Source organism: Sipha flava, unplaced genomic scaffold (genome assembly GCF_003268045.1).
Source record: "Sipha flava isolate LNK unplaced genomic scaffold, YSA_version1 38_pilon_pilon, whole genome shotgun sequence".
NCBI classification, from domain to species: Eukaryota; Metazoa; Arthropoda; class Insecta; order Hemiptera; family Aphididae; genus Sipha; species Sipha flava.
In genome coordinates this window covers 2,833,713-2,858,852 of record NW_020273099.1, presented here as the reverse complement: position 1 = coordinate 2,858,852, position 25,140 = coordinate 2,833,713, and the positions used below count along the sequence as shown (strand labels likewise).

General features: G+C 35.5%; 4 protein-coding genes across 6 annotated transcripts; 2 read left to right on the top strand and 2 right to left on the bottom strand.

Moving 5' to 3' along the window:
- The first annotated feature begins 788 nt into the window (after window positions 1–788).
- On the top strand, window positions 789–2,969 carry LOC112688402. The gene is made up of 2 exons (XM_025561567.1): window positions 789–1,643; window positions 2,750–2,969. Exons 1-2 carry the CDS (start codon window positions 936–938, stop codon window positions 2,810–2,812), a joined length of 771 nt encoding a protein of 256 aa, XP_025417352.1. The 5' UTR covers window positions 789–935; the 3' UTR covers window positions 2,813–2,969.
- LOC112688403 lies at window positions 2,360–3,780 on the bottom strand. Of its 3 annotated transcripts, none has more exons than XM_025561568.1 (3): window positions 3,311–3,780; window positions 2,982–3,235; window positions 2,360–2,656 (listed from the first exon to the last, which is right to left on the bottom strand). In XM_025561568.1, the coding sequence occupies exons 1-2, from the start codon at window positions 3,504–3,506 to the stop codon at window positions 3,003–3,005; spliced, it is 429 nt and encodes a 142-aa protein (XP_025417353.1). In that variant the 5' UTR covers window positions 3,507–3,780; the 3' UTR covers window positions 2,360–2,656; window positions 2,982–3,002. The 3 variants fall into 3 exon arrangements, with proteins under 3 accessions (XP_025417353.1, XP_025417354.1, XP_025417355.1); XM_025561569.1 differs by having other exon boundaries at window positions 2,360–2,562; XM_025561570.1 differs by having other exon boundaries at window positions 2,360–2,557.
- A 201-nt stretch (window positions 3,781–3,981) lies between these two features.
- LOC112688378 lies at window positions 3,982–5,694 on the top strand. Its single transcript, XM_025561541.1, has 2 exons — window positions 3,982–4,496; window positions 4,846–5,694. The coding sequence occupies exons 1-2, from the start codon at window positions 4,082–4,084 to the stop codon at window positions 5,346–5,348; spliced, it is 918 nt and encodes a 305-aa protein (XP_025417326.1). The 5' UTR covers window positions 3,982–4,081; the 3' UTR covers window positions 5,349–5,694.
- Window positions 5,695–9,535: 3,841 nt separating this feature from the next.
- LOC112688374 lies at window positions 9,536–12,362 on the bottom strand. The gene is made up of 2 exons (XM_025561538.1): window positions 11,138–12,362; window positions 9,536–10,115 (listed from the first exon to the last, which is right to left on the bottom strand). The coding sequence occupies exons 1-2, from the start codon at window positions 11,565–11,567 to the stop codon at window positions 9,757–9,759; spliced, it is 789 nt and encodes a 262-aa protein (XP_025417323.1). The 5' UTR covers window positions 11,568–12,362; the 3' UTR covers window positions 9,536–9,756.
- Between the last annotated feature and the right edge of the window lie 12,778 nt (window positions 12,363–25,140).

Genomic DNA, 25,140 nt, shown 5'->3' with positions numbered 1-25,140 from the left:
TTACATTAAATGATGTGTACACATTTTGTTTAAAGCACTTATGCTTTAGTGTTACAGTATTTCAATTTCTTCAAATTATTAACACATTAACTTTACATTAAATTTATTTTAAAATATTGTATACATTTTATTTTGAATAATAATATTTTAATACTTCGTAAATTGTTCGAAATTATGTTTTTTTACAATCATATTTATGTATTTTACTTTTATCAAGTGAAGACCGCCATATACTTCAGCAAATATCAATTGATGTCAAAAGGAAAATATCGGAATTCATATGATACTAACATTGACAGTTATATTATGAAGTTTTTTAGGTCAATATACTATATGTGATTAATAATAGACTTTTAGCGCACGTAGCACAACATTGATACGGCTAACTAATTCCCAATGTTCAGTTGAGTAAAATAAAAGTATTGCAATGCGGTGCCTCGTAGTCCGGGAACTGTGTTTAAGTAAGTCAATGCTGGGCACCGAATGGTTACGGAAACGTATTTCAGGATGAAACCTAAACTCCATGAGCACGTTGCGATTTCGCCTGATCTGAACCCGTAAACCACAAGATCTATTGTTGCGAAGCAGTGATCTTATTATAATTTTTGATTGTCCACCCGAACAACAGTGCGTAGTTTGTCAAAACCGCGGAAGCATCGGACTACGTGATCTCGGACATCGAATGAATAATCTTTTTAATCCCCCCCCCCCCCCCGCACCCAAAGACTGAATCGGTATTGAAGCCAACCGTCTCACCAGCACTTGCCGTGGACCGTGAACTCCATATACCGTCAACTTGCACATTATATAAGCGGTGGAAATCGTGTTTAATTGTTCATACGCTCGTTGCCAACCCGTGCTTATTGCTACTTCTATCGCGTTCAGATTGCAACATTTTTTCCACGCATCAGCTGAAGGATTTACAGAATATCATCATGATCGCCATAAATCGTGTACGCATCTTGCTTTTATGGTCTATGGTACCGCGTTTACTGCCGAGCATGCTGTGCGAAGACCACGGTAAAAGTTTCACAGCCGCATTGGACGAGGGTGAAGAATGCGCGCGCTCACCAGACCTGTGGCCGTGTCTAAAGAAGGGTACCACCGGAGTGCTCAGTGCACTGGTCAGTTATCAAGACGAAATACCGTTGATGGGCAAGTACCTGTCTTTAGTACCAGACCAGTGCCATGTGCAGGAAAGAGGACGTCAGGACGACACGTCGTCACCGCAATCGTCACCTTCGTCGCATTCGGTGTACTCCAAGTTTTTGGAGTTTGCGAACGGTCGACTATTGCGGGTATCGCTGCCTGTAAGCTTCTTCACGTGGCTAGTGGGTGTGACGTCCAGAACACCTGAGCAGGAGGGACGAGGCAAGAAGGACAAAGGTGCCGGCATGCTGATACTCGGTGGCATGATGTTGATCACCACGCTCATGTCCACCGCGTTCGGTGCACTGGCCCTGATGGCCGCCAAGGGTCTCTTCACCAGTGTATTTGCGCTAATGATGTCGGCCATGGCCATATCCAAGAAGTCGGGAAGCTATGGCCACGCCAGGACCAGATACGAGGTTATAAATGCTCCTCAAGGATACCAACAGGAAATTTCGGGGTACAATATGGATACTGATGCAGTCGTTTCGGAGGTAAGAGTTCACTTGACCACTTGATCATACTAAATTACAATTTAAGCCTACTAATTAATAATAAATCAAAAATTTCGTATCCACACACAGCCGCCTAGTATTTTAATATATTATTGCAATACATTCTTAAAATATTCAAACTTGATTTTTTTGTGAAAACAATTTTTTTCATCTTTAAATTTTAATTATATGCTATATTATATTTATAATAAAAAAACAAGAGCAAGCGAGAAAATAAAAAAAAATAAAGTACATACGATTTATTTGATTTTGATAGCAAAAAAGTTTACTGATTTATTAAATTAACAATTGAATTTAAATCTTTCAATTATTTTAAATTAAAATTTAAAATATATTAAAAGTATATTAATTATTATTAAAAAATTAATCTTGATTTGTACTAGCATTATTTTACATGTTAATAACATAGAACCAAAATAGTTATAATTATGATTTACATAACTATGTATAATAATTTATTATTAATAATAAAATATAACTATTAATTTAATTAAACACAAAAGTGTATTAAATTATTTATTTATTTTTAATTAATGAACGTACAGAAAAATAATCACTTCACATTTTTGTTATTACAAATATATTTCAAGTGTAGGTGCAATTGTTTGAGATTAAACAATAATATAAACAGCAAAAAAAAAAAAAAAAATTCAAATTTTTAAATTTGTTTTATTAATAATAACGTGAACACCAGTAGTAACTAGAAAATATCTATTAAAAAATCTAATTGAAAAATAATTAAAAATTCCTAGTGTATATATGTTTAACCGTAATTATCGAGTAACTTTAACCGATGTCCGCTTTGGGTTGAGTTTATATATAGCACTATTGAAAGTGATTCCAAGGAAACATTCATTTTCTTCGATTGTGGTCTAGTTCCTTCGTTGGCATATCTTTTCTAAATTTGGATTTCCAATCAAAAAAAAATGTATACGATGTTTTAATACACTATCACTTTCTAATACTGTAAGTAATTTGTTGGGATCGTAGCGCTGAAAAGTAATATAGATTGATTAAAATACTCTGGATTGCAATAATAACTACACTTTTATGAATAATTGATATTGTCATTATATTTTTTACAGGTTAGTAATAATCCGGCTCATTATCATGCCACCCAAACGGAACCCATTGAATACGGCTCGTAGATTAAAATATTTATTATGCGGTCCACCGCTTAGTCTCGTTATAAGAATCTATTTGTTTAAATTATTTAGAATAATTGTTTATATACGTAATAACAATGTGCATAGGTAAATTACGGTTTTCGGGTTCGTAAATAAGTATTTGTAATAAAATGTTTTTAACAAAAAATACCTGTGTTTGTTTGTGCCGTTTTCAATCCATCACAATAGTTATGTCTTTGTGAGAGGACTTTTTAGAGGACGAACCGGAATGCTTCCAGTTGACCGACACCAAAAATTTGGCGATGAACGTGAACAAAAACGCTTTGCCCAAGGTGACGGTGATCATGTTCAGGAACATGAACAGTACGACGAAAGCCGTCATCATGCCTCCGCCGAGCATCATGTTCAGCGAGGTGTTTTTGATCTTCTTCTTCTTGCCCCTACCTGCGGGTCAGAGCGCGTAGGACGCGAATCAATCGAGTGCTGTACCCGACCAATTTTACCCTTGGCAATATTTACCTTCCTCGAGCGCGCCGGCCGTCGGACTGCGATCGCCGACGTTGACGACGACGTAGTCTTCCGGCAGCACCGTGGTCACCTCCGCACCGACCGCGTTGTCCACGGCGGTCTGCACGCACCCCGGCCGTGCTCCATCACCGCACACCCCGGTGGCCATCGATATCGCGAGTACCGCGCAAACGTACGAACGTCTCATCGTTGGACGCGTCCGACACGACCGACCGCGAATGCGTTACGGCGACGACGAATACCAGTGTTTTCGCAGGCGCTCGCGTGCACGCGACGTATCGTCCGTAAACATTGCTGCCCGTCACCGACTTTGCCGATGAAGGCGTGCAGGACGGGGACGCGTTCACCGCCCGACGCGACGGCGAAATCGATCAAGCATCCGTGTCCTCGACCGTCGCACCGCTCGCGTACGCGGTGTGCAGCGTAATTGTTTTGCGGTCGGAGGTGTCATGCACGCTCGAACATGTAGGCGACCGAAAGTAGCCGGCGTCTCCTGTGTACGCATGAATCGTCGTGTATACATTCTGTTCGTTAACGGTTCCATGTGTTCGCGTAGACGTGGCGCGTCTGCAATTAAGAGGCGACGGCGAAAAAGGAAAGAAAAAAAAAAAAAAAAAAACAAAAGTAAAATAACAACCGCCGTCCTGTAGAAACGTCGACCCGAAAGTTATATATACCCAGCACGACGTCCACGACCGCGTCAGTACAGCGAGTGCCACGTTTCAGCACCCGCATCACCGTCCCACACGTAGTGTCACCGCCATGGCGTTCTCCGTAGTTGTCTGCAAGTGGGGTCTCCTCGCGGTTCTCTTGTCGTCCAGCAGCGTCACCGGGTTCGCGGATCTCGCGGCCGTCGATCCTTTGCCGTCGACCTCCCGAGCCCTATGCACCTCCACCGACAGCCCGGGCGTGTGCCTGTTCAAAGGTCTGCTGAAGAACGCTCTGTTCTATGTGAGTCGCAGGTACGCCGCTGCCGCGCACCCCTCCAACACCTCGGGAAAGGTCGGAACCGAATCCACCACCGGTCCCGACGACGTCGCGCTTCCCGAGTCCAAGGGTATCGAGGCCTATTTGTTCGAACAGTTCCAAAACTTAATCGGAATGTTCTCGTTTGATTTCGAATTGCCTACCGATGTCACCGCGCCCTGGACGCTGCTCAAGTCGTCGTTCTTAAATGGTAAGTGCTACAAGATTCCGCTCAGATCTTCAGGTGGACACTACCTTTCGTTCAGTGTTTTTATAAAACGTCTGGGTAAGGTCTCGATAAATGGTCTGTATCGGTCGTAGAGAAATCCAAGATAATGGAATTGTTCTCTAAGTACTTAGATGTCGTGTAATGATTCGGAATTCGATCGAAAGCGATGCCTACTACACTTAAATATACGCAAAGATTGTTTTTGTTATTTCATCGCTCAACGTTTGAATATCGTTTGAATATCGTCCAGATTGAGTGACTCGTATCGATTTCGATTATTTTTATTTTTACTATTTTTTTTTTTTTTTAATTTTGTCTCTCCTACTTGCAGGAAGGGGTAAGAAGAACAAAAACCTTGGACCTATGCTAGCCGCCGGGGTAGCCATGATGGCCGGCACCCTGCTGCCACTGGCGTTCGGCGCGCTTTTCATGTTGGCCGGAAAAGCAATCATGACCAGCTTGATAGCAATCACCATTTCCGGCCTACTTGGCCTGAAGATGTTGTTCACCAAGCATGAGGATTCGGGCCACATGAAAGCGTATTCAGCGTCACCGGCTTACTACTCGGCGCCACCGACTCACTACTCGGAGTCCCTGTACGAACAGGATTTGAGCACATACAAGGGGCAGACCGAAGCCAAGATGCACAATTACTACTCGGGTGAGGCAACGGGGACGTATTACAAGGGCGAGCAACCGATGAGCAATGGGTCCAACCCGCCGGAGTACTACGCGTCCGGCACCGGCGTCAGTCCAAAGTTCAACGCCGTCAACCACAACAACGACAACATGCACGTGGTTAACAATAAAATAGTGGCGGAGAAAAACGAGTAGTGGAGTCAGGGGCAGGGGTTTCGAAGGTTCCGAAGCTTCACGTGCTATTAGGGGTGATTGGGGTTGGCAGAACGGGGTACGGTTTTTTTATGTGCGGACACTTGTTTAGTGGCCGTCTCAACTTATCAAGTGTATAGTTACGATTGTACATTGTGCGTTACACTGTTTTAAAGTTTTGCTAGAACGGCGTAGGACCAGTATTTATTAAAAAATCGTATATTTATTGCCGTATAACTGTTTAATAATCCGTGTGTTTTAATAATTTATTTGTACAATTATAATGTTTATTTATTTGTAAAATTAGCGTAACTCATTAAGCTATTGTAATAACCCATGTGGTTTAATAATTTATCTGTACAATAAAGCGTATACATTAAATAGTGATATATTTTATTCCGGCTTGAAGATTTATCATGACTCAGAAAAATAGATTTGCGTCACCCTGAACCCGATCCTAGGTCAAACGAATATTTCGTTATCGATCTACGACGGCCGCGTCCGTTTCGTCGAAATTAATGTTTTCCAGATACTCCTACTGATCGATGATACCCCGGATGTCAAACGCGCCGAATCGGCGATGGTATAGTGGTTTTCTTCTGAAACATGGAAAACATTTGGAAACAGAAAGTACATACACTTGCAATAAAAGACATTGTTTCTGAGTGTATCGATTGCAGTTCATCGGTGTATATCGAACTATTGCAGTGTAAAAAAAAAAAAGCTAAATTTAGAGAAAATTAATTTTTATAAAATTAAACGATTTCTTTACGTACCTATTCTTTGTATTTTAGTTCATGAGTATTTTCCATAGCCATAAAATACTTATTTACTTAATAATGACTATTGGTGATGTGATGTATGTCATCAGTCCGTCGTATGTGTAACTATACAAACCAAATACGACTTATACTCGTTTATATATATATATATATATATATAGGTTTTATAGGACTTGTATATTGAAGATTAATTTTTAAAACTTGTATGTTCTGCACAAGCTAAGGCAACTACTCCGTTCTAAAATCTCACTTGAAAACAAAATATTAATTTATAAACAATTGATACGCCCTGCAATGACGTATGGCATTCAATGATGGGGCTCTACAAAAATGTCTAACCTAAAAATATTCCAAGTGTTCCAATCAATAAACCTTCGTCTCCTCACTAATGCCCCATGGTATGTAACAGATCCCTGCATCATGATCTTAACGTTCCAACGATATCCGCACTAACTTTGTATAACTATGATAACATTCACAAAAACGTCCTAATTCATCCTAATCCTCTAGTCGCCAAGCTAGTATCTAAAACACTACCTGACAACCCTCCTCGTCGTCTCAAACGAAAATGGCCACGTGATTTTATAATTAATTAATTGAAATTTATATATTAAAGATACATTTATTATATACAGTAAAATGTAATTTAAATAAAGTTCATATTGGAAGTAGTGTCAATGGACTCTCCCTTCCCTCAAGCCGTCCAGACTGGTAAAAATGTCATCTAAATTACTTATTATATTTATGTTATACAGATTGTTAATTTTTTTCTATTTTAATAAAAAAAAAAAAGTTGTATGTTTTTGTATATAATAATATAACACATTAAGATCAAGCTTATGGCACAAATTTTGTTACCATCAATCTATCTATGTAAACAGACGTATTTTAAATGTACTGACAATTATTAGTTACAATTTCTATTCTTTATATCACGGCATCGTCTTATTCAATAATTTCGAAGCAAAACACAAAATTCCTATTAGTGGCGCTTCAACAAACATCACTTTTTTCCGTGGTCTTAATATTATACTCTGAAACACGAACTATACTAATCAGATGGTTAAACGCTTAGTACCTATAATAATAACAAATTTACATATTATTTAATTATTAAACGTAATTTTTATTATTTTGAACCAGTTTTAAAAATATAACACTATACGAAAATAAATTGAAAAAAAAAATAGTAAATATTTCATTATCAGATAAAACAAAATTACAAGAATAATATTACTGGTTTACGCGAACGCACGTAAATTACACGCGAATATAATAATTAGGAAACAATTATTTTAATAAAATTACTGCATAAGTGTTTGAACAATTTAAGGCGGTTACGCGCTGGAACATTTAGACACCATAATATAACTGTATTGCTCAAATGTGTACTGTATCATTCGTAAGTGGCCGGTTCGTGATGCCGTCTATTAACACGAATTTCGGTATTTTAACGATGATCAAACGTATATTACGATTGCATTACGATTCGTCGTTAGCATGTACAGTAAATTAGTTTATCGCAAATCCACCTAATCAGTTTCACGCACTTTGAACAAATGTTGTTTTGACTTGATACATTTTTATCGTTAAAATGTATATAATGGAGTGGAACAATGAAAGGGTTTTAGACCACGTTGAGTGTTACAAAAATTCATTAACGCTATAGCACGACCAGAAAATGATTACGTGATAAATTTGCGAAATCCTATGCATGAGAAGAGCTTGCCATAGAAATAATAACGAAATTAGATTAATGTAAGACCAGTATGATCAGTCTTAACGCATCATTTCGTCGTAAAAAGTAAAAATAAAAAATTGTCAGAGAATCGGCATAGGTAAATAATTATAAAATAATTTTAACTTTTAAGAACACCCATGTAATTATTATAATTTATATGATTATAATTTTTAAAAATTAAAAATCCAAGTTATTACCATAAATGTTTATTATTCATACTATAATTATAGTATTACGGCGAGGAGATTCATTACTGTACGTGTTGTCACGTACATCATCAATAATATCGCCAATAAATGGTCATTGACCACGAATTTACGTGATTTACACATTACACGGAGAGCGATAGTCGAATCTGATCAACGCATCACGGATAATTTCAGATTAAATTGCCGAAAATCCAGACAATGTTTCAGATCTCAAAATATTTATCTCAGGAAAAAAATAATAATAATAAAAACCAATAACACGCGCATTGCGTGCATCGTTACATGCAAGAGACTTTAACGCTCGACTCGCAAACCACGTTACTATCACCGACTAATGTACTCGTTACATATTCTATAGCTTTTGGTATCGACCACGATACTACAGGCTAGTGTCGACTACCGCAAAAAATTATTTCGAAGCACACGGCTATAGTTCGTCAGTTACCTCGGTTTGCGGAACACGGTAGGTGCCCTTGTCTACAAATATTTTAACTAATACGAAATCGCTGAGTATTGTTATATTATTATGTATCTAGTATGTATATCGTGTTGTTATGAATGCAGTTGAGAATAACTGCCGTAATATGATGGATAAATGTATCAGCATAATTCTTCGTGTCAGCATTATCAATTTTGCGAACTTTATAGTTAGTGTTTAGTATCCTGTTCTCCGTACGCGGTGCGGAACATTCGTCTCTGCGTAAGAACGGATGTTATAACTATAGTTTAATCAGTGTGATCGCTGACAGTCTTGTACGCTTAAACTTGGTAAATATTCAACGTTAATCGTGCGATATTGTTTTGAAAATAAATTTAATATTATTAATAGGCTTTGGACAGAAGCGGACTAGGAACAGAACGGCACAGGTAGATTTAATGATCTAGCAGCCCGTCTTATAATTACGAGTGTTAATATACCTGACTTGTAACAACATATCGTTTATAAAATAAACTTGGTCCTGTACAGTTCTTAAAAATTGAATCAACATTTTTTTTACTGACATACACATATTTACTTATGGTTCAACCAATCCGGTTTTGGACAACACAATATAAAACTCTACTACTCGTACCTTTAACTGACATCTAACACAATATTACTGGACAATCAAACATGATTTTTGTGGCTCGATGTTAAAATGTATCTAAAATTTAGACGTTTATGTAGACAAATACGATTCGTATTCGTAATTATTATTCTAACGCTTGTGGCTGTCACGTATTTGTGATTATTGTCACCAGCCCGGTGAGATAAATATCCCGTGGCCGGTCCGCCTCTGGTCTTGGAAGTTGGAATGACCGATGTAACGGGTTCGGGTCTTCCGCGTCGAACGTTACTTTCGGAATCGTCCGAACCCGAACGTTGAGAACCGCTGTGGCACGGACGGCAACGTCGCGTACCCGCTTGTCAAAGGTGGTGCGTGGAAATACGTTTTCGTACAAATAAACAGACACGAATTGAAACATTTACGATTTATAATACAACACAAAGCGTGTACGGGGACACGAGTTATAACAGTAGTAATCGTTCGATACGACAACAGTAGACCCGCGCGATACGAACCGTACATATGCTTACGCGTTGTTCAAAAGCGATTGGAAAAAAATAATAATAATAATGATAAATTAATAAATTATGAGCGGCCGATTTTTGCGAACGGGCCGTAGCCCGGTGGCGGTCACTGCGGGATCGGCAGTGTCGCGGACGGCGTGACGATGTCCGCGGCCGCGGTCGCGTCCACCGGCAGTCCGTAGGCCAGGCTGTGGGCCAGCGAACGTCCGTGCGGCCCGTGTCCGCTGTGCGTGGGCACGTTGATCACCTCGTACGTGGTGCCGCTGTGGCCGCCGCCGCCGCCGCCGCCGGACGCGAGTTTCTTCAGCGCCAGTATGGCGGACAGCATGAGCGCCAGCATGCTGGTCATCAGCGCCTTGCCGCTCATCATGGCCAACGCGCCCAGTTTGATGGGCAACAGCGTGCCGGCCACCATCATCGCGCCCATCAGCAGCGGTCCCGCGTACTTGTCTTTCTTTCCGCGCGCTGAAACCACCGTCAACATTGTTAGTATTAAAAATATTAATATTAAATAATATTTATTAATATTTTTATTTTTTTTTTTTTCATTATTTATTTATTGAAATAATATACGGGTTATAGGACCCAATTACGTGAATTCAGTTTGAACAGTATTCGAAAATATTTTTAAACAAATACGGAATTAAATTTAAATTTAATTACAACAAAAAAAAAAAAAAAATTAAATTATAATATATCATTATTATTTACATCGTCGTCTGTGGTACCGTGCACGTGCACCAGAGCGGCGTTTCCGTTAGACGTGTTAAATCTTTTCCGGTCGAAGTTTCGAAAACGATTGCACGAGCCGGTGTTACGTGCGTTCGGGTGGATCGACACGTTTTCCGGGCGGACATCTTCTCTCGGAAAGGCGAGAAGGAGAAAGAAAAAAAAACACTTATGGTATACTCCTACGTTATCTTGCTTGGAAGCAGTATAGAATCATAAGAGTACTGAATTGCGTTTGTGATGTACGAAGCTGAACGACGAAAATGTTATCGGGGGAAGTTTTAATTCGGCCGCGTACATAAGTATTTCCCATCCAGTTATTAAATGCACGAATAAGCTTGTTTCTATTAACAAGTTTATTTCAAAAGTATACGGGTCACGATACGAACAACGTTCCATACGAAATTATACACGACTTCAGAACCGAATCGTTCGAGAAGGCTAAATCTAAAAAGCTAGAACCGCTAAATTGATTATTTAAGTTGAGTTTAATTTTTGATGAAACAGCCGATTTCGTTTATCACGGTCCCGAGTATCGATCGGAGAACAAGTCTCGTGGATACGGATAACACGTGCGTTCCAGGGGGACGGTCGGAGCACAATAGACCTGAACCGATTTGCACTGTTGAACTATGAGTCCAGGAAGAGAATCCTGCGGGACACGGATCTCGTGACGTAAATCGGTCGGTGCTTTTGTTTGCTCGTTTTCGAAAACGCGGTCGTCGGTCCTTCACAACGTTAAAACGTAAACGGTTTACCTTCGATCAGCGTGTGCTTGAGCGAGTCCAACAGGTGCGCGGGTGCCCGGACGCTGATGGCGCGAGACTTGGCGAACGCGGTGACCGAGTCGACGAACGCGGCCTCGGCGCTGACGGCGGCCGCGCCACCGTCGTCTTTGCGGGCCGCCGCGGCGACGGCGTCCGCGGTGGCCGGCGCCGTGTCCGCGTCGGCCGCGGCGTTCCTGACGAGCGCCACGCACCCGGGCACCAGGTCCACGGGCTCGGCGGACCGGGCGAGCGCGTCCACGCCCGCGGCGGCCGCGCGCAGCAGACAGTCGACGGCGTCCGGCGCGGCCGAGCACTGGGACGCGGCCTTGACGGCGGCCAGCGGCACGGCGGCCGCGCATCCCGTTCGCCACGCCATCACGCACAGGCACCCGAGCTTGACCATTGCGAACTGCGACATCATCTCCGTGCTGGTGCGTACTGGTGCTCCTCGCGCTGTGTTCGCCGTCCGTGTACCGCGGTACGTGTCGTTATGAACACCGTGGGCACCGCGCGTCCGTATTTATGTCGTGTCGGTGACGTTTTTTTTTCCATCATAATTATTGGTATTCGTTTTTTCTTTCGTTAATCCTTTCCTTCTTGTTCGCGTTCGTTTTCTTTTGCCGTGTGTTTGTTTTTCTCTCTTTCTCTGTCTCTCGCGATATGTTCACAACCGTGGTTCGATGCGATCCGACGACAAGAGATAATCACCTCTTTCGCCGTAGCTCCGGATAATAATTATGCGTCGCGCGACCGCAAGGCGACCGGGAAAACCGATAGAGAGAACGGAACGGAATTAGACGAAAAAAAATAAAGAAAAAAAACCATACAGCGTACACCGACTGCGGCCCTCCGTGACGGCGTCGCAGAGTCGACCGGGGGACATTGCTAACATCTAACACGTATGTACGCGTATTCGTACTGCGCGCGCGAGCGTATGATTTCCCGTGACGGCTTATTAGCAGTGCTAGAGCTTGTAGGCGAAAGTATGTTTTTTTTGCGACTTCTGATCACTGATTTTGTCGGTGATTTCCACGAATCGCCTCGTGATGAGATCAATTGTGGTGTTTTTATTTTGCACGTTTTTGCATATTTCGGATGAAATGCATATTATTGCAAACATTGAATAAAATTAATATTGTTGCATGTTTCGATTACAAGGATGCGAAATATGAACGATCTACGGTATATTTCGTATTCGATTCTAGCCCTGCAGATCAAAGCATAAAACTTGGTTTTTACTGTCAAACGTAAATTTATTTTAATCCATTTTAATTTATTTGATTTCTCAATTGTATTATATCAAGACTAACAGCCAACCACTGATGTATTTTAATAAATACATGTTTTTTTTTTTTGTGACTATATTTTTGTGTTTATCTTATAAAAATATAAATGCATATTTTACAATTTTTATATTGCTTACAAATCCTAGCTCTGCTTATTAGCAATTTAACAGCAGATGATCACCGAATGAAATCAGATCATCTTTTTTACTTCTGTGCATTCACGATCACCGTATTGCGTACACGAAATCGTTGGTGTTAGAATATAGAACTAAGTCAACCCTTCGTCAAATTTATTCTTAAAACAACGAGAAGTCGAGTAAATATAAAATAAAAGATTAAAACAAAAAATGACACCCGCATATAATTATTGTTTAAAATTAACGATTTAATGCGAACGATTATAATGACGTTTAGTCACCGTGTTCCGATTTTTACAATTATTATATGTCCCATCTGTGTATACTCACATACCGATGACGGTACTACGATACTTCTTAGTTATTGCCCGTTTTAAATAGAGAAGAGGAGGTAATATGGTGCAACACATTTAGTGTTATCTGATTACTCGGTTTATACCGGGTTGAATGTGTACACTTATTATTGATACTAATTAGATATTTAAATCTCATGAGGCGGTGTGCAGAGTAATAACGAAATCTATACATATAGATTTTAATATATACATCATAACACTGCTTACTCTTCGAATACATTTCGTTTCAAACTATTTCATTAGATTTCAACAATGAGATTCAGCCAAAAAGAAACATTATAATTATTATTCCAAAAGTCCGCTAAAACTATTGTGATACGCACCTTTTATTTTTTGGTGAGACCAGTGTAATAATAAAATATTTAAAGCGCTGGTCGCAGGGTTTAACTAAGCTACCGGGGCACCGAGGCATGTCCCGGTGGGCCGTTGTAATTTCGGTTAAATAATACTAGGTACTTAGATTATTTGTTTTTAATTTAACGCGTCGATCTTCTATTCTTAAAATAAAATAAAAAATATCGCCCTGTAACATGACGTTAATAACGGATTCGGTGACACGGGATTAGATAACTAGGAGTTTGAAAATTGAACATATTTAATGTCGCGATAAGCCGATTGATAACAATGATTTCGTCACAATATTTATATTTAGAACAACTATAGGAAATTTGAATACAAAATATGTGTACAATATGAAGTATACGAAGTATCGTTCGTGTTTGTTCAAACAACGTTTAACCAAAAAAAAAATGTTTGTATGGGTAGATACGGTCATGCAAAATATGCGATAACGAAATTTTTCCATAATAATAATTTTTGTATGATTTATTAGACTTTTATTTAAAAACGTTACAATAGTTTTGGCGTTCAGTCAATAACAAGCCTATTCCTAGTTTCCAACCTTTCCGTCGACTTCAACTCAGTTATTACCGATAAGCAATTATTTAAAAAGAAAACAATATGTTCTAAGTCAGTAGTCGGCAACCTTTAGGGATCCTTGGGCCACATTCACAAATTAAAAATGGTTAACGGGCCAGATAATATGAAAAATTGATATGATATTCAATGACATTTGCTAGTTTTTAAACTTAATACGAGCTGTATAAAATAGACCACTGTTAGTTGTCGACCACTGTTTTACTTTAATTAAAACTAAATTAAATGTTTATAAACATATTTAAATCAAATCACTTTTTATGCTGTAAAATTCATCTTAGTAGGTAGGTCATTATATCAGTATTATAGATAAGATATATTATGCGTAAACTAGATTTATTTAATGTATAACATTAAATCTGAACATATTCAAACGTACCTATGTGTATATTGTTTTTTGAGTTACGAAGATAAATTTTCGGTTAAACAATAATTTGATTAGGTAGTTACTTATAAAGTTCCACAGATGCCGTTCGAAATTATTTTGCCCGAGGTTGAGCTATAGAGCTAGTCTAACCCTAGTTGGGCGAAGGAACGGTGTTATTTGAACAGTGCCTGACCATTTATTTTTTTCAATGTGTAAAATACCTTAATTTTAACATTAGTTAATATTTTGTTTCGATGACTCCTGATCAGTTATTGTTCACCTCGAAACTCCCAAAATCAGAATACGTACTATGTATAATGTAAATTCTTATAATTTCATTATGTTTATGTTATTACCAACATTGAAATATGTACCAATAGGCTCGATTTTCAATAAAATTTCATATTTTTTTGAATGGTTAAATTGACGATTTCATAATAGTTAAAAATAGTCCTTCGTCCATGATACAAATATACCTATACATGCATACATCAATGAGATATTCCGTCTTACATAAGCTGATGGCTTATATTCAGTAGAACATGAACCGTCGTTTGATTAAGGCTAATTTGTTTACAAGTATCCGGGCTATTATCGAGGGTTTGTCTGTAATTTTTAAGTATTTCAATTGCTTTTTATACGAACATCATTATTTGTGTATAATTATAGCTTATAACAATGTACTTTGGACAAAATAAAATGTTTTATTAATAATGCCAATAGTAACGCCAATACGTGTGTGCTTTAGAATCAATAATTATAACTATGGCCGGCCGTTCTCGGTGAAAACAAAAAGAGATATCATTTTTTTGGGAGAAAAAAAATGAAAAAGAAAATCAATCGTCTCCGACCGTATGTACATTAATAATATCGTATACATTCCAATGATGTGTAATTTTCACCGCACGTGTGACAGTGGTAAAGACGCGATATAAATGCGAAAACTTTCACAACACACGATCATCAAAAAGTGTTCTGAATCACCGCATATTATATTATAATGGTAAATCGATTTCACGTTTTAATAACTAAATTCTGATATAAAAACGTGTCCTATAGTTAAGTAGTGGTTGGTATTTACAACATACATTCATGACCTAACCTAATCTAAATCTGAATAACCGTATTACAGACTGTAATAAAATAAAAATTATCAGTAAATTATGTTTTCTTATATACGTGTGTATCACGATACTTAAAAAATTGCGTTCGATTTTCATCCACCGTGTTAGTAATAGTAATAACGATAGTTATTTTAAGTGAATTTTTTTTCTGCGTGCAGATTAAGAGGAAAATATCAGATATTGCTAAATAGACTTTTTATTTTCTAAACCAAACAAAAAATAATGGTAGGTATAACAGCTTTATATGGATTTATTTTTTTAATTTTTTTTTTTTTTATGAGAAACTTATCAAGTTTTTAAATTGTATCGGAAGTGTTCTTTTAAATTTGATATATAGATAATAATAAACAATACAAATAACGATAGAAATGAATAAAACGTTAGGTAAAAATTGTATAGTAACATTATAGGAATTCTATATCTAAAAGTAGACAAATGAAAATTACACAAAAAATAAATTGTTTTTTCTTCACAATTGTGGAGTTATATTATGTATCATTCATACCGTCATCGAAAAAATGAGAACATTCTGCAATATTATGTCTAATGGTCTGGATTTAAATACAGTTACACTATACCACAGTGGTGTATCTATAAAATGAATATTACTTTAAATAATAAATATTGTATCCATTTTGCATCTATAGTTTTGGTTTTGAATTATTCGAAAATGGACTTATATCATCGGTATCAATACTGAAATTTATTGCAACATAAAAACGGTCAACCGGTATTATAAAATGTAACAGGTTCTATTTAAAACAAACAATATGAAAATACTTTTGTTTTATTAGAATAACCCTCGTTAGTGGTGACCATTGACTGATATTGTTTACATTTTGCTTACATTGTTTTTTACATAATATTAGTATTAACTTATTTTTACATACTTTTATTTTCACATATTATACATTACTTATTTATAATACATTTTAAATTTTAATTTATTTTATGAAGCTAAGTGTCTGTTTGATGGCTGATATGTTTGAACCTAGTAATGCTTTATTTTAATCCGTTATTTTAAAGACCAGACCGGACTTAAAATTTTACCAGAGGACCGAAGTCGAACTGGATCACATTTAAACGTTAAGCAAAGACCAAAATTGAACCAAACCGACAGCTTCATATTATTTTTAAACAGTAATTAAATAACATTTAATGAAGTAGACCATGGACTGGACTATCGGTCCGATCTTAAAACATTTTGGACCGTTTATGGACCGGTCCGTAAGGTTCAGTCTGTATTAGCCGAGACCGTACTATATAATGCGTTTAGTATTATACTGGACTGGACTACCCAACTTTATAAATAAATATATACCTAGATCTGTAAGTTTTATTTTCGTTTTATTTGTTTATATAACAATATCTGTATTTAGATTTTAAGTTCCATAATTAGGACTGGACTAATTTTCATTTTTTTCATTTTTTTTTTTTTTTTTTTGAAATTGGACCGGACTGAAAATAATGAATTTGATCTGGGGACTGGACCGAACTATTCCTTAAAATTATTGAACCGGACCAAACCGACAGTTCAATAGTTTTTAAATGTTAGGAAAAGTAATAGACCGGACTGATTAAAACCGGACCATGCAGAGCACTAGAACCTAGTGATTGATAAAGACATTTTGAGAAGTTGTATTTGGTTCTTACAACTTCTGTGCATTTGTATTCGACGAGTACATGTTTGATACTCAAATGAACTCCGCATCAGGGACTGAGAACTAAATGATTTTAACGGTTCCCCTTTCGGGTCTTTAAATATTTTTTTAGGGATTTAGGTTAAATTTCGGGATTTCATAAAGTTCAAAATGTAGGTTCCGTTTAGAACCGGTTTAAACCGGTTTATAACCTTTATTTTGGTGTGTTTTTTTTAAAAAAAATAAAAAGTTAACTTATGTGTAGTGTACATGTTACACTAATTTAGACAGCTACTGTTATACCCCATTTACATTCAGCCATTGCCGCTGTTCCTCGCGCTGCTGTATTTTATTGTCAAAATACTTCAGCGTCGTAGGCAGTGAGCGTTTACATTGCCCTGCTAATATGTGCTAATATCACGCTGTCGGTTAACCTGCTACTCGTACTGCTCAATTGACCGCTCTTAAGCTCTTAACGACAGTGACGGGCAGCGACAATGTGAGGAGCATGGTCAACGCGAGTGATGTGTTTATATACTCGCAGCACGCCCACTTAAATGCCCAATTCTTTGCTCACTGCTACGAAAACCGACTGAATGTAAATGAGGTATTAAAGGTTATACTTCATACGAAGACCATAACTCACTGTTTATATTTTTTCGTGAAAGTATAACTTAAGGCTGGTAATGTATAATTCAAATTAGATACCTAGAAGTCTTTTTTTCAGTGGATTGGACTAATTAAGTAACTAATATATACTGTTTAGTAATTTTAACTAAATTAACTTAATAGTTTAACTAAATCGTATATAATTATTTTTATTTATCAATACAGATTTTTTATATTACACAAAACCGAATCAATAGTACGAGTTGTGTGTACTGTGAAGTGTATAATTTGTATATATTAAACATTTAAAAAATCCATCATAATTTTTGTAAAAGTAAAAATAATTTTTAATTTCATTCAAAGAAATTATTTTTCATTATCGATCTTATCATGTAACATACATTTTGTACATACATTATTATAATATTAATAATAATATTATACATAGGTTTTTACTTTCGTGTAATTCATATTATCGTTGTCGATCATTGACCATCGTTGTAGACTGTTAATGTTCCCGACATACAGACGACGCGGCCGAAAATAACATTACATAGTTATTACGTTTTAATATTATATAAAATATGATTTTTGATTCTAAATAATATATTTTTAGTTTAAATTTTTAAAAGTTACTATTTAGTACATTAATTTATTTCTACTTCACTATTTGAAAACCGAAAAAACCCTAAAAAAATCGATATTTTTTAGTTTTTTGTTTTTTTTTTTTTTTTTTATAAGAGTTTTGGTTTTAGTTAGGATCATTTAAAAATGTAAAATACAGGTTAAAGTTACACAAGGTTATAGGTTCCGTAACCGATTCTTTTCAGTCCAGTCCTAGTCCCTGTTCCGCATGTTATATGAAAATATTGTAAAAGTAAAACAACGAAAACAAACTACCAAAAAAAATTAACAAGATTATATTTTTTCATCGGTAAAAAAAATTAGAAATCACATACAGAAAAATAAATGTTAATACTCTTAATTTGAAAGCTCTAATAATACGTGTTTCAAAATAAAAAAAATGCCCGAGTTTGAATAGTTACGCCTTGTACTCGTTAAATGCAATATATATTTCACCTGTGCATAGAACTGTATTAATACTTCAACAACAGGAACTTTCTAAAGTATTTTTAGTGTTCATTATGATTGAGTTACCCATATAAATGTCATATATTTCTAAAACTTATTTTTAATGATATTTTCTGAAAATTAGATAAATGATTAAAGGCAGCGGTTTTCAACTTTTTATATATTTGCGTACCACCTTCACTGTTTGAAATTTTCACATACCACCTGACTTATTTTCCTTTTTTTTTTTTTTTTGCTTATAGAAAATATATACGATATTTTACATGTATTGAATTTTAATTCGAACTAAAAAAATTAGGATAATGTACACGTATGTTGTTATGCACAAAAATTAAATTAAATATGATCCATTATTTATTTTTATTCCTTTAATTATTATGTTTTACTTCAATGGCGGTTAGTGTTATTTTGAGTAAACAATGATCAATATAGGGTATTCTTGTTTCATGTCCAGCCAATAGTTAGAGATGTTTTTGGTTTTGAAAGCACATTTTAGAGCAGAGTCGGTGGTTAAACCAATAAATTATTCTTTTGCCAAAATAACATCTAGAATGTTCTTAATAAAATCCTCATCAAAAGGATTTATGATCTATTTCATTTCTGAGTTACACTTGGAGAAATATTGTGGAAAATATAAGATTTTGGTAATTATAGGTGTTCCGAAATTTCTGCAATTATATTTTAATTCGGCTAAATTTCGCTGTCTTTCAAACAATGTTTTTAGTGTCTCGAATGCTGAAAAATAATTCTTGGATACTTCCGAAATTAATAAATCCAACTTTCTCACAAATGCGTAAATTTTATCTCTAACATAAAATATTTTATATTGCAGGTGCATATAAACACATTCAAACAGTCAAATATGTGAACCATTTACATTTGACAGTCGTTCATCAAAACAATTTGGAACTTTTTCATCAATATCAGTAAGAATTAATTTTTTTTTATATACGAGTATAAAGGGAGATTTCCCTAGCCTACCACCCATGAGTTTTACGTGTACCTCAGGTTGAGAAGCGGTAATCTAGGGAATTTGGTTGAAAGAACTGAATTAACAAAGATTAGTATTCTGTAATAAGAATTTTGCATTATTTAATACATACGTATGTTGATATTCATAAAAATGTAACATTTATTGGACGAGAAATGTAATCATTTTCGTTCAACTTGCATTAATGATATATAGTAATTTCCAACACCCGTAACTCATTGAAAAATGTCTAGAAGAAATTTAAATGTTTTACATTGTTATAATATTTAGCGGGCTTTATCTGTAGAAATCGAAATTTTTATGACGCATAATTGTGTGAAGAATTTCCCACGGAGGACCCAAGTATGTTTAAATGATTTCGTTGTCAAGAACTTCGGACAACTCAGTATGCGTATGAATAAATTAAAAGTGATGTCGTTGACAGTCATTTAGGATCACATGTGAAATCGACTAGAATCCGTATACTGCGTTCATTGTTCAATGTTGATTAAAATCCCATTCGAATAAAAACACACCGCTTCGAAAGTAATTATTCGTTCATTCGTATTAAAAACGTATCATCGATTACAAGATTGTGATGGTGTGGTTGCTCGCCCGACGCCTTACGCCCACTAGTTAATACTGCAGAGAGCACCACATGGACAATGTATACTCGTCGCATGGTCTCAGTAGCATAGGAAGACTCACTAGCGACCCTGGCAAACTTGGAAAAAACACTTTTTAACCAATTAAAATTTGACGTTATGATATTTTTTTAAAATAAAGTAATTTTACTATTTTTCTTAAGTTTTATATTTATAAATTATTATTACAGTGTTAACTTTCAATTTTGAAAATTTGCATTTCTCGCTTTATGACTGGTAAATTCATCGATAGTGTCTTCATATGATGTTTTTTTTTTAAATACCCTTTTGCCATTTTCATAATTTCATCATTAAATTCACATATAACGTGTACAAATAGACAACATCTACGTATTTCAAAAAATGTGATGGAAAAATTTCGATTTGACTGTAGGATAAAAATACGACATTTGCACGATTTTGTGCCCCTTTGCGATTCAGTTCACCATACCCTTCTTACGCCACTGAATGGTCTGTTCACGGTACACCACCTGATGACGCAAAAAAAATAATATTCGCTCGACAACACGGTGTTTTCTACTCCGACTTCACTCAACAAGTGTTTTACGCTCAACCGAATTAAATGATAATACGACTTAACGATGATTGCACATTAGCGGCACGCGATAATGTGTTCTAAGGTTATTAAAGTGAACACATCCAAGTGCAGTCATTTGAGTGTACACGTTTTTTTCTGCTTTCTTTCGACCACCTCGAAACAATATGAACACATGGAGTTAAAATTTTGTAACGCGCAGAATGATAACGCTAAATTACTTTTCCTCCGAGTGGTATAAACCACAAAAAAGTACCGGACCATAAATCTAGTCAAATGCGTACGGACGTTCTAAAATCAACCGAGAGTTATGCATCCTATACATATACATATTTACGCGATAGTCACTCCTGCTGCAGTCTTGTACTTAATATTGTACTACTCTTTATGAATCACTTGACAATCATAACGAGTTACGGTTGAAAATATAAAATAAACCATAATACCGCATACTTAGCGTAGATTATGATAATATTATACACCTATATAAAACGTTAGGGATAACAGAAATTGTGCAGGACGAAATGTAACGGTGAACATGGGAAGGGATAGATTATGAGTTTCAAGTTTTCGAGTTACATTATAACGTTTTAAATGAACTGTACCGTATAGAATTTCCAAATGGCTGTGAATGATAAAATTAATAATTTTGGTGAACGAGTATATTGGTAGAGATTGTGACGAACGATTACTCGTATTCGTCAAAATCAGTACTACGGATCTTAATTCGAATAATGAATTATTGAAAAAAAAATATATAAGTATATTAATTTTACTATAGTACTAATCAAATCTAATATATTAAGTCTATTTTTTGGATAATATCTTTTTGTATCCGGTCAATATGATTGCTAATTGGACACATTGAATTTCGTAATTTTCTATAATAATGATTTTCATTTGAAGAAAATAATAATAATCTTACAACAGCCGAGAATACCCGACTTCATTATAATATTCTTATAAATTATTATTTTAAAAATAATGTAACTTGTGCAATAATATTACCAATATTTATTTACGTGTAGAAATAGTGGGTTTAATTGGTTCAATTTGTTGGAAATAATATTGCGGCGAACTGGTGATTGAATACTACAAATCTTAAAAAATTAAGCAATATAGCTTTTTTATTGACTCGGGTTTTGGCCACGAAATTATTACGTATCACATTATCATTAGAACGTCGGAAATATTATAGTTATTGTTTTTAAATTTTTTTGTCATATTCAAATTGTATAAAGTACTAACTGATTTATCCGACCTTGTGAGATATTTTACTATTAATTATTTTAGATTAAAACAAACAACACTTGATGTAAAAAAATAAAAATAAATGTTGGAAAGTACACAACCGTCATATATTCTAATGATATAAGTATTTATTTTTGTATATATGTCAATTCGTAATTTACATGTTCTTCGTCGGGTAATTATTAAAATTAACATATTATACCGTTGTTGGTGAGTTGCGGCCCGTGTTTATGAAACAGACATACGAGTTGTGGCCCGTGTTTATAAAACAGACGTACGAGTTGCGGCCACATCTTATTTATCTCTTCATATCAGCCTATCAGCGTTACTCAGAAGACACCACGAGGAGGTTGGCTGAGTCGTCTCCCAAAAATTTGTTTTTTTTATTTTTTATTATTATTTATGTAAAAATGGCAAAATGTATGATAATTTATGGTAAAATTATTTTTTTTAGATTATTGGTGGGGCAAAAACTTAAAACATAATAATTAACGAAATCAAACCATTCTATTTCTTTTTGTGCTAGCTTTGTCATCTGTTGTCTTATAAATGCTTCTTTTTCACATATTTTTTTCGTTTTCATTCCATTGTTCTACATTTGATATACGTTTCTGATTGAATTTCTAGTAACACATCAATAAAATTATAGGTATTAGGATGACTAAAGTAGAATGATGAATTTGGGGGAAACATGGCGTACAGAGACGTATAGTTTTCGAAAACAGTCGGTAAACTGTACAACCCGATCAGCGGGCAGTATTGCTAAAAAGTCATCCGTGAAATAATTAATGACATTGTCAGAATCCAAAAATAGCAAACCAAAAAAAAAATTTGGAATAATAACTTTCATCTATATTTGTGTTATAAATTTTCGTGAGTCCTAAACTTTGAATTTTTCCTCATCAACTTTGCCCTAATCACTTAGGGCAAATCGACATTCTGTTATTTTTGCATTAGAGAAGACTTCTGCTACAGCACTGTGGATAGCTTATTCAAAATCTATAACAATTTCAATAGGAGAGTAGGAGAGCACGTTAAACCAATGGACATGAAATGGCGAATTAACCCCGGGTCGCAATTAACTTAGTGATAAAATATGACCGACCCGCAATTCATCGATTTCCAACAGGTTTATGACATGTTGGGCCGCAACTCACTTAAAGCCATTATACAAATTAAAATATTTTTCAAATAACCGAGAAATGGTAAAGTGTTCACATCTAGCCCGGAGCCAAAATATGTTTCACAATCCCTTTGAATGTGAATTTCGAAACATTTATTTTTAGTCCGATTTTATATAAAATAAGGATATTCCTTAAAAATGAATCGTGATTATAGTTTTTACCATGCACTAATGCTCTGCACGGTCCGGTCTTATCGTATAAAAATAGGTGAAGGATCGGTTTGGTCCGAATCAATATTTTATTGAATGATTTTGGTCCGGTCCTGGTTTAAACTATAATAATTTCGGTTTATTCCGGTTTCTTAATTATAATCATATCTGTCCAGTCCAGTCCGGTTCGGACCGATCGGTCCCGATTAGTTTAAAATAATATTACGGCTAATATTATGGCTTATTTCAAATTTAATATCTATGGAACAATGATTTAAAATTATAAAGACGTGATTTATAGAATTAATAGCACGAATATTATCATTATGGCCCATGGGAATCAATATTTTACCCCAGCACCGTTGTTTTATATAAATTGTATGTACTATCATGTATATTGTATGTATCTCAAAGCTGTTCGTAGTACCTATTGACTATTGATAATTTATTATCGAACATATTTTTAAGAAAAATTATTATTATTCTTGTTACAGTGCGGGTCACGTGGAATATTGTGGAAATACCACGCCGTGCCGGGCCGTCCAAATATATAAATGTATACAACTGCCAATGAAATACTCGCACAAATGATCCTGATTTATATTAATTATAGTTTATCCATACATTATTTTGGGGAAACGGAGTTTGGAAATGAAATGTGCACTTCTAATTTCTATCTATTCTTGTCGATAATGCCGGTAAACGGTAATACTTGGAAAATGGTCGATTAGCTAACTCAGATAGCAAGTAGTTCCATATTTCCTCGTAAAATTCTTTGTAAAAATACTTAATAATGAGATAAAAACGAGTATGGTATAGTGTAGTATATTTATACTTAATATACCTATACTAAAATCATAGGCGCAACTAGGGGGGGGGGGTTGGGTGTACTATAGCACCTCCAGACTTTAATTTAGCACCCCCGTAAAAATTGTGGGAAAAAATAGTGTTTTTCTTATTTCATATAGTTATTTTTATTCAATGTTTTTATCAGAAAGATGAATTATTCATGATTATTAGTTAATTACATCGTCAGAATTACTTGAAAAATATTCCTCTAGTCATTGCAAGATAATACCAGTATAAATATTATACGTTATATATTGTATAATATTTTTTTTTAATTTTTATATTTCTTAGTGCTGTATAACCTAAATAAAATAATATAATGAAATAAACAGGTATGTTACAATTTATTCTTGTTAATATTTATAAATTAAAATATTTGTATATGTGTGTTGTAATGATACATTTAATGATTAAATTGAGATAAGATACTTGGGGGGGGGGAGTGTTGGCGTAGCCCCCTCGGGTTAGTGCGAGTTATGTAATTTTAGCACCCCCAATATTTGGGCTCTAATTGCGCCTATGACTAAAATATAAGTTTACTATATTCTATTTTCATGGTGCAATATTTTTTTAGTTTGGATCATTTGTCCGCTCTATCATATTATGTTATACTTGGGGTCTTGTATGGTAGAAAAAAAAAATAGGTCCGCGGTCCGGTACGGTCTAATCGATAAGCTCTTACAGTCCGAAATTTATTAGTTCGGACCGGCTCTATCTATCTCGGTCTCTATCTCTATCTCTATCTCGGTCCACTCTAACAAATTATTTTAAATTTTCAGTCCGGTCCGGTCTAAAATTAAATGTAGCAATCGGTTCAGTCCGACTTCGGTCCTTTTTTAACATT

Bases quoted from the DNA above. Each gene is read 5' to 3' on its own strand.
- LOC112688374 (XM_025561538.1), bottom strand. From the start codon at position 11,567: ATGATGTCGCAGTTCGCAATGGTCAAGCTCGGGTGCCTGTGCGTGATG. The intron at 10,116-11,137 runs GTAAACCGTTTA...CGGTGGTTTCAG, and splicing joins CAAGCACACGCTGATCGAAG to CGCGCGGAAAGAAAGACAAG.
- LOC112688403 (XM_025561568.1), bottom strand. From the start codon at position 3,506: ATGAGACGTTCGTACGTTTGCGCGGTACTCGCGATATCGATGGCCACC. The intron at 3,236-3,310 runs GTAAATATTGCC...TCTGACCCGCAG, and splicing joins GGCCGGCGCGCTCGAGGAAG to GTAGGGGCAAGAAGAAGAAG.
- LOC112688402 (XM_025561567.1), top strand. From the start codon at position 936: ATGATCGCCATAAATCGTGTACGCATCTTGCTTTTATGGTCTATGGTA. The intron at 1,644-2,749 runs GTAAGAGTTCAC...TATTTTTTACAG, and splicing joins CTGATGCAGTCGTTTCGGAG to GTTAGTAATAATCCGGCTCA.
- LOC112688378 (XM_025561541.1), top strand. From the start codon at position 4,082: ATGGCGTTCTCCGTAGTTGTCTGCAAGTGGGGTCTCCTCGCGGTTCTC. The intron at 4,497-4,845 runs GTAAGTGCTACA...TCCTACTTGCAG, and splicing joins CAAGTCGTCGTTCTTAAATG to GAAGGGGTAAGAAGAACAAA.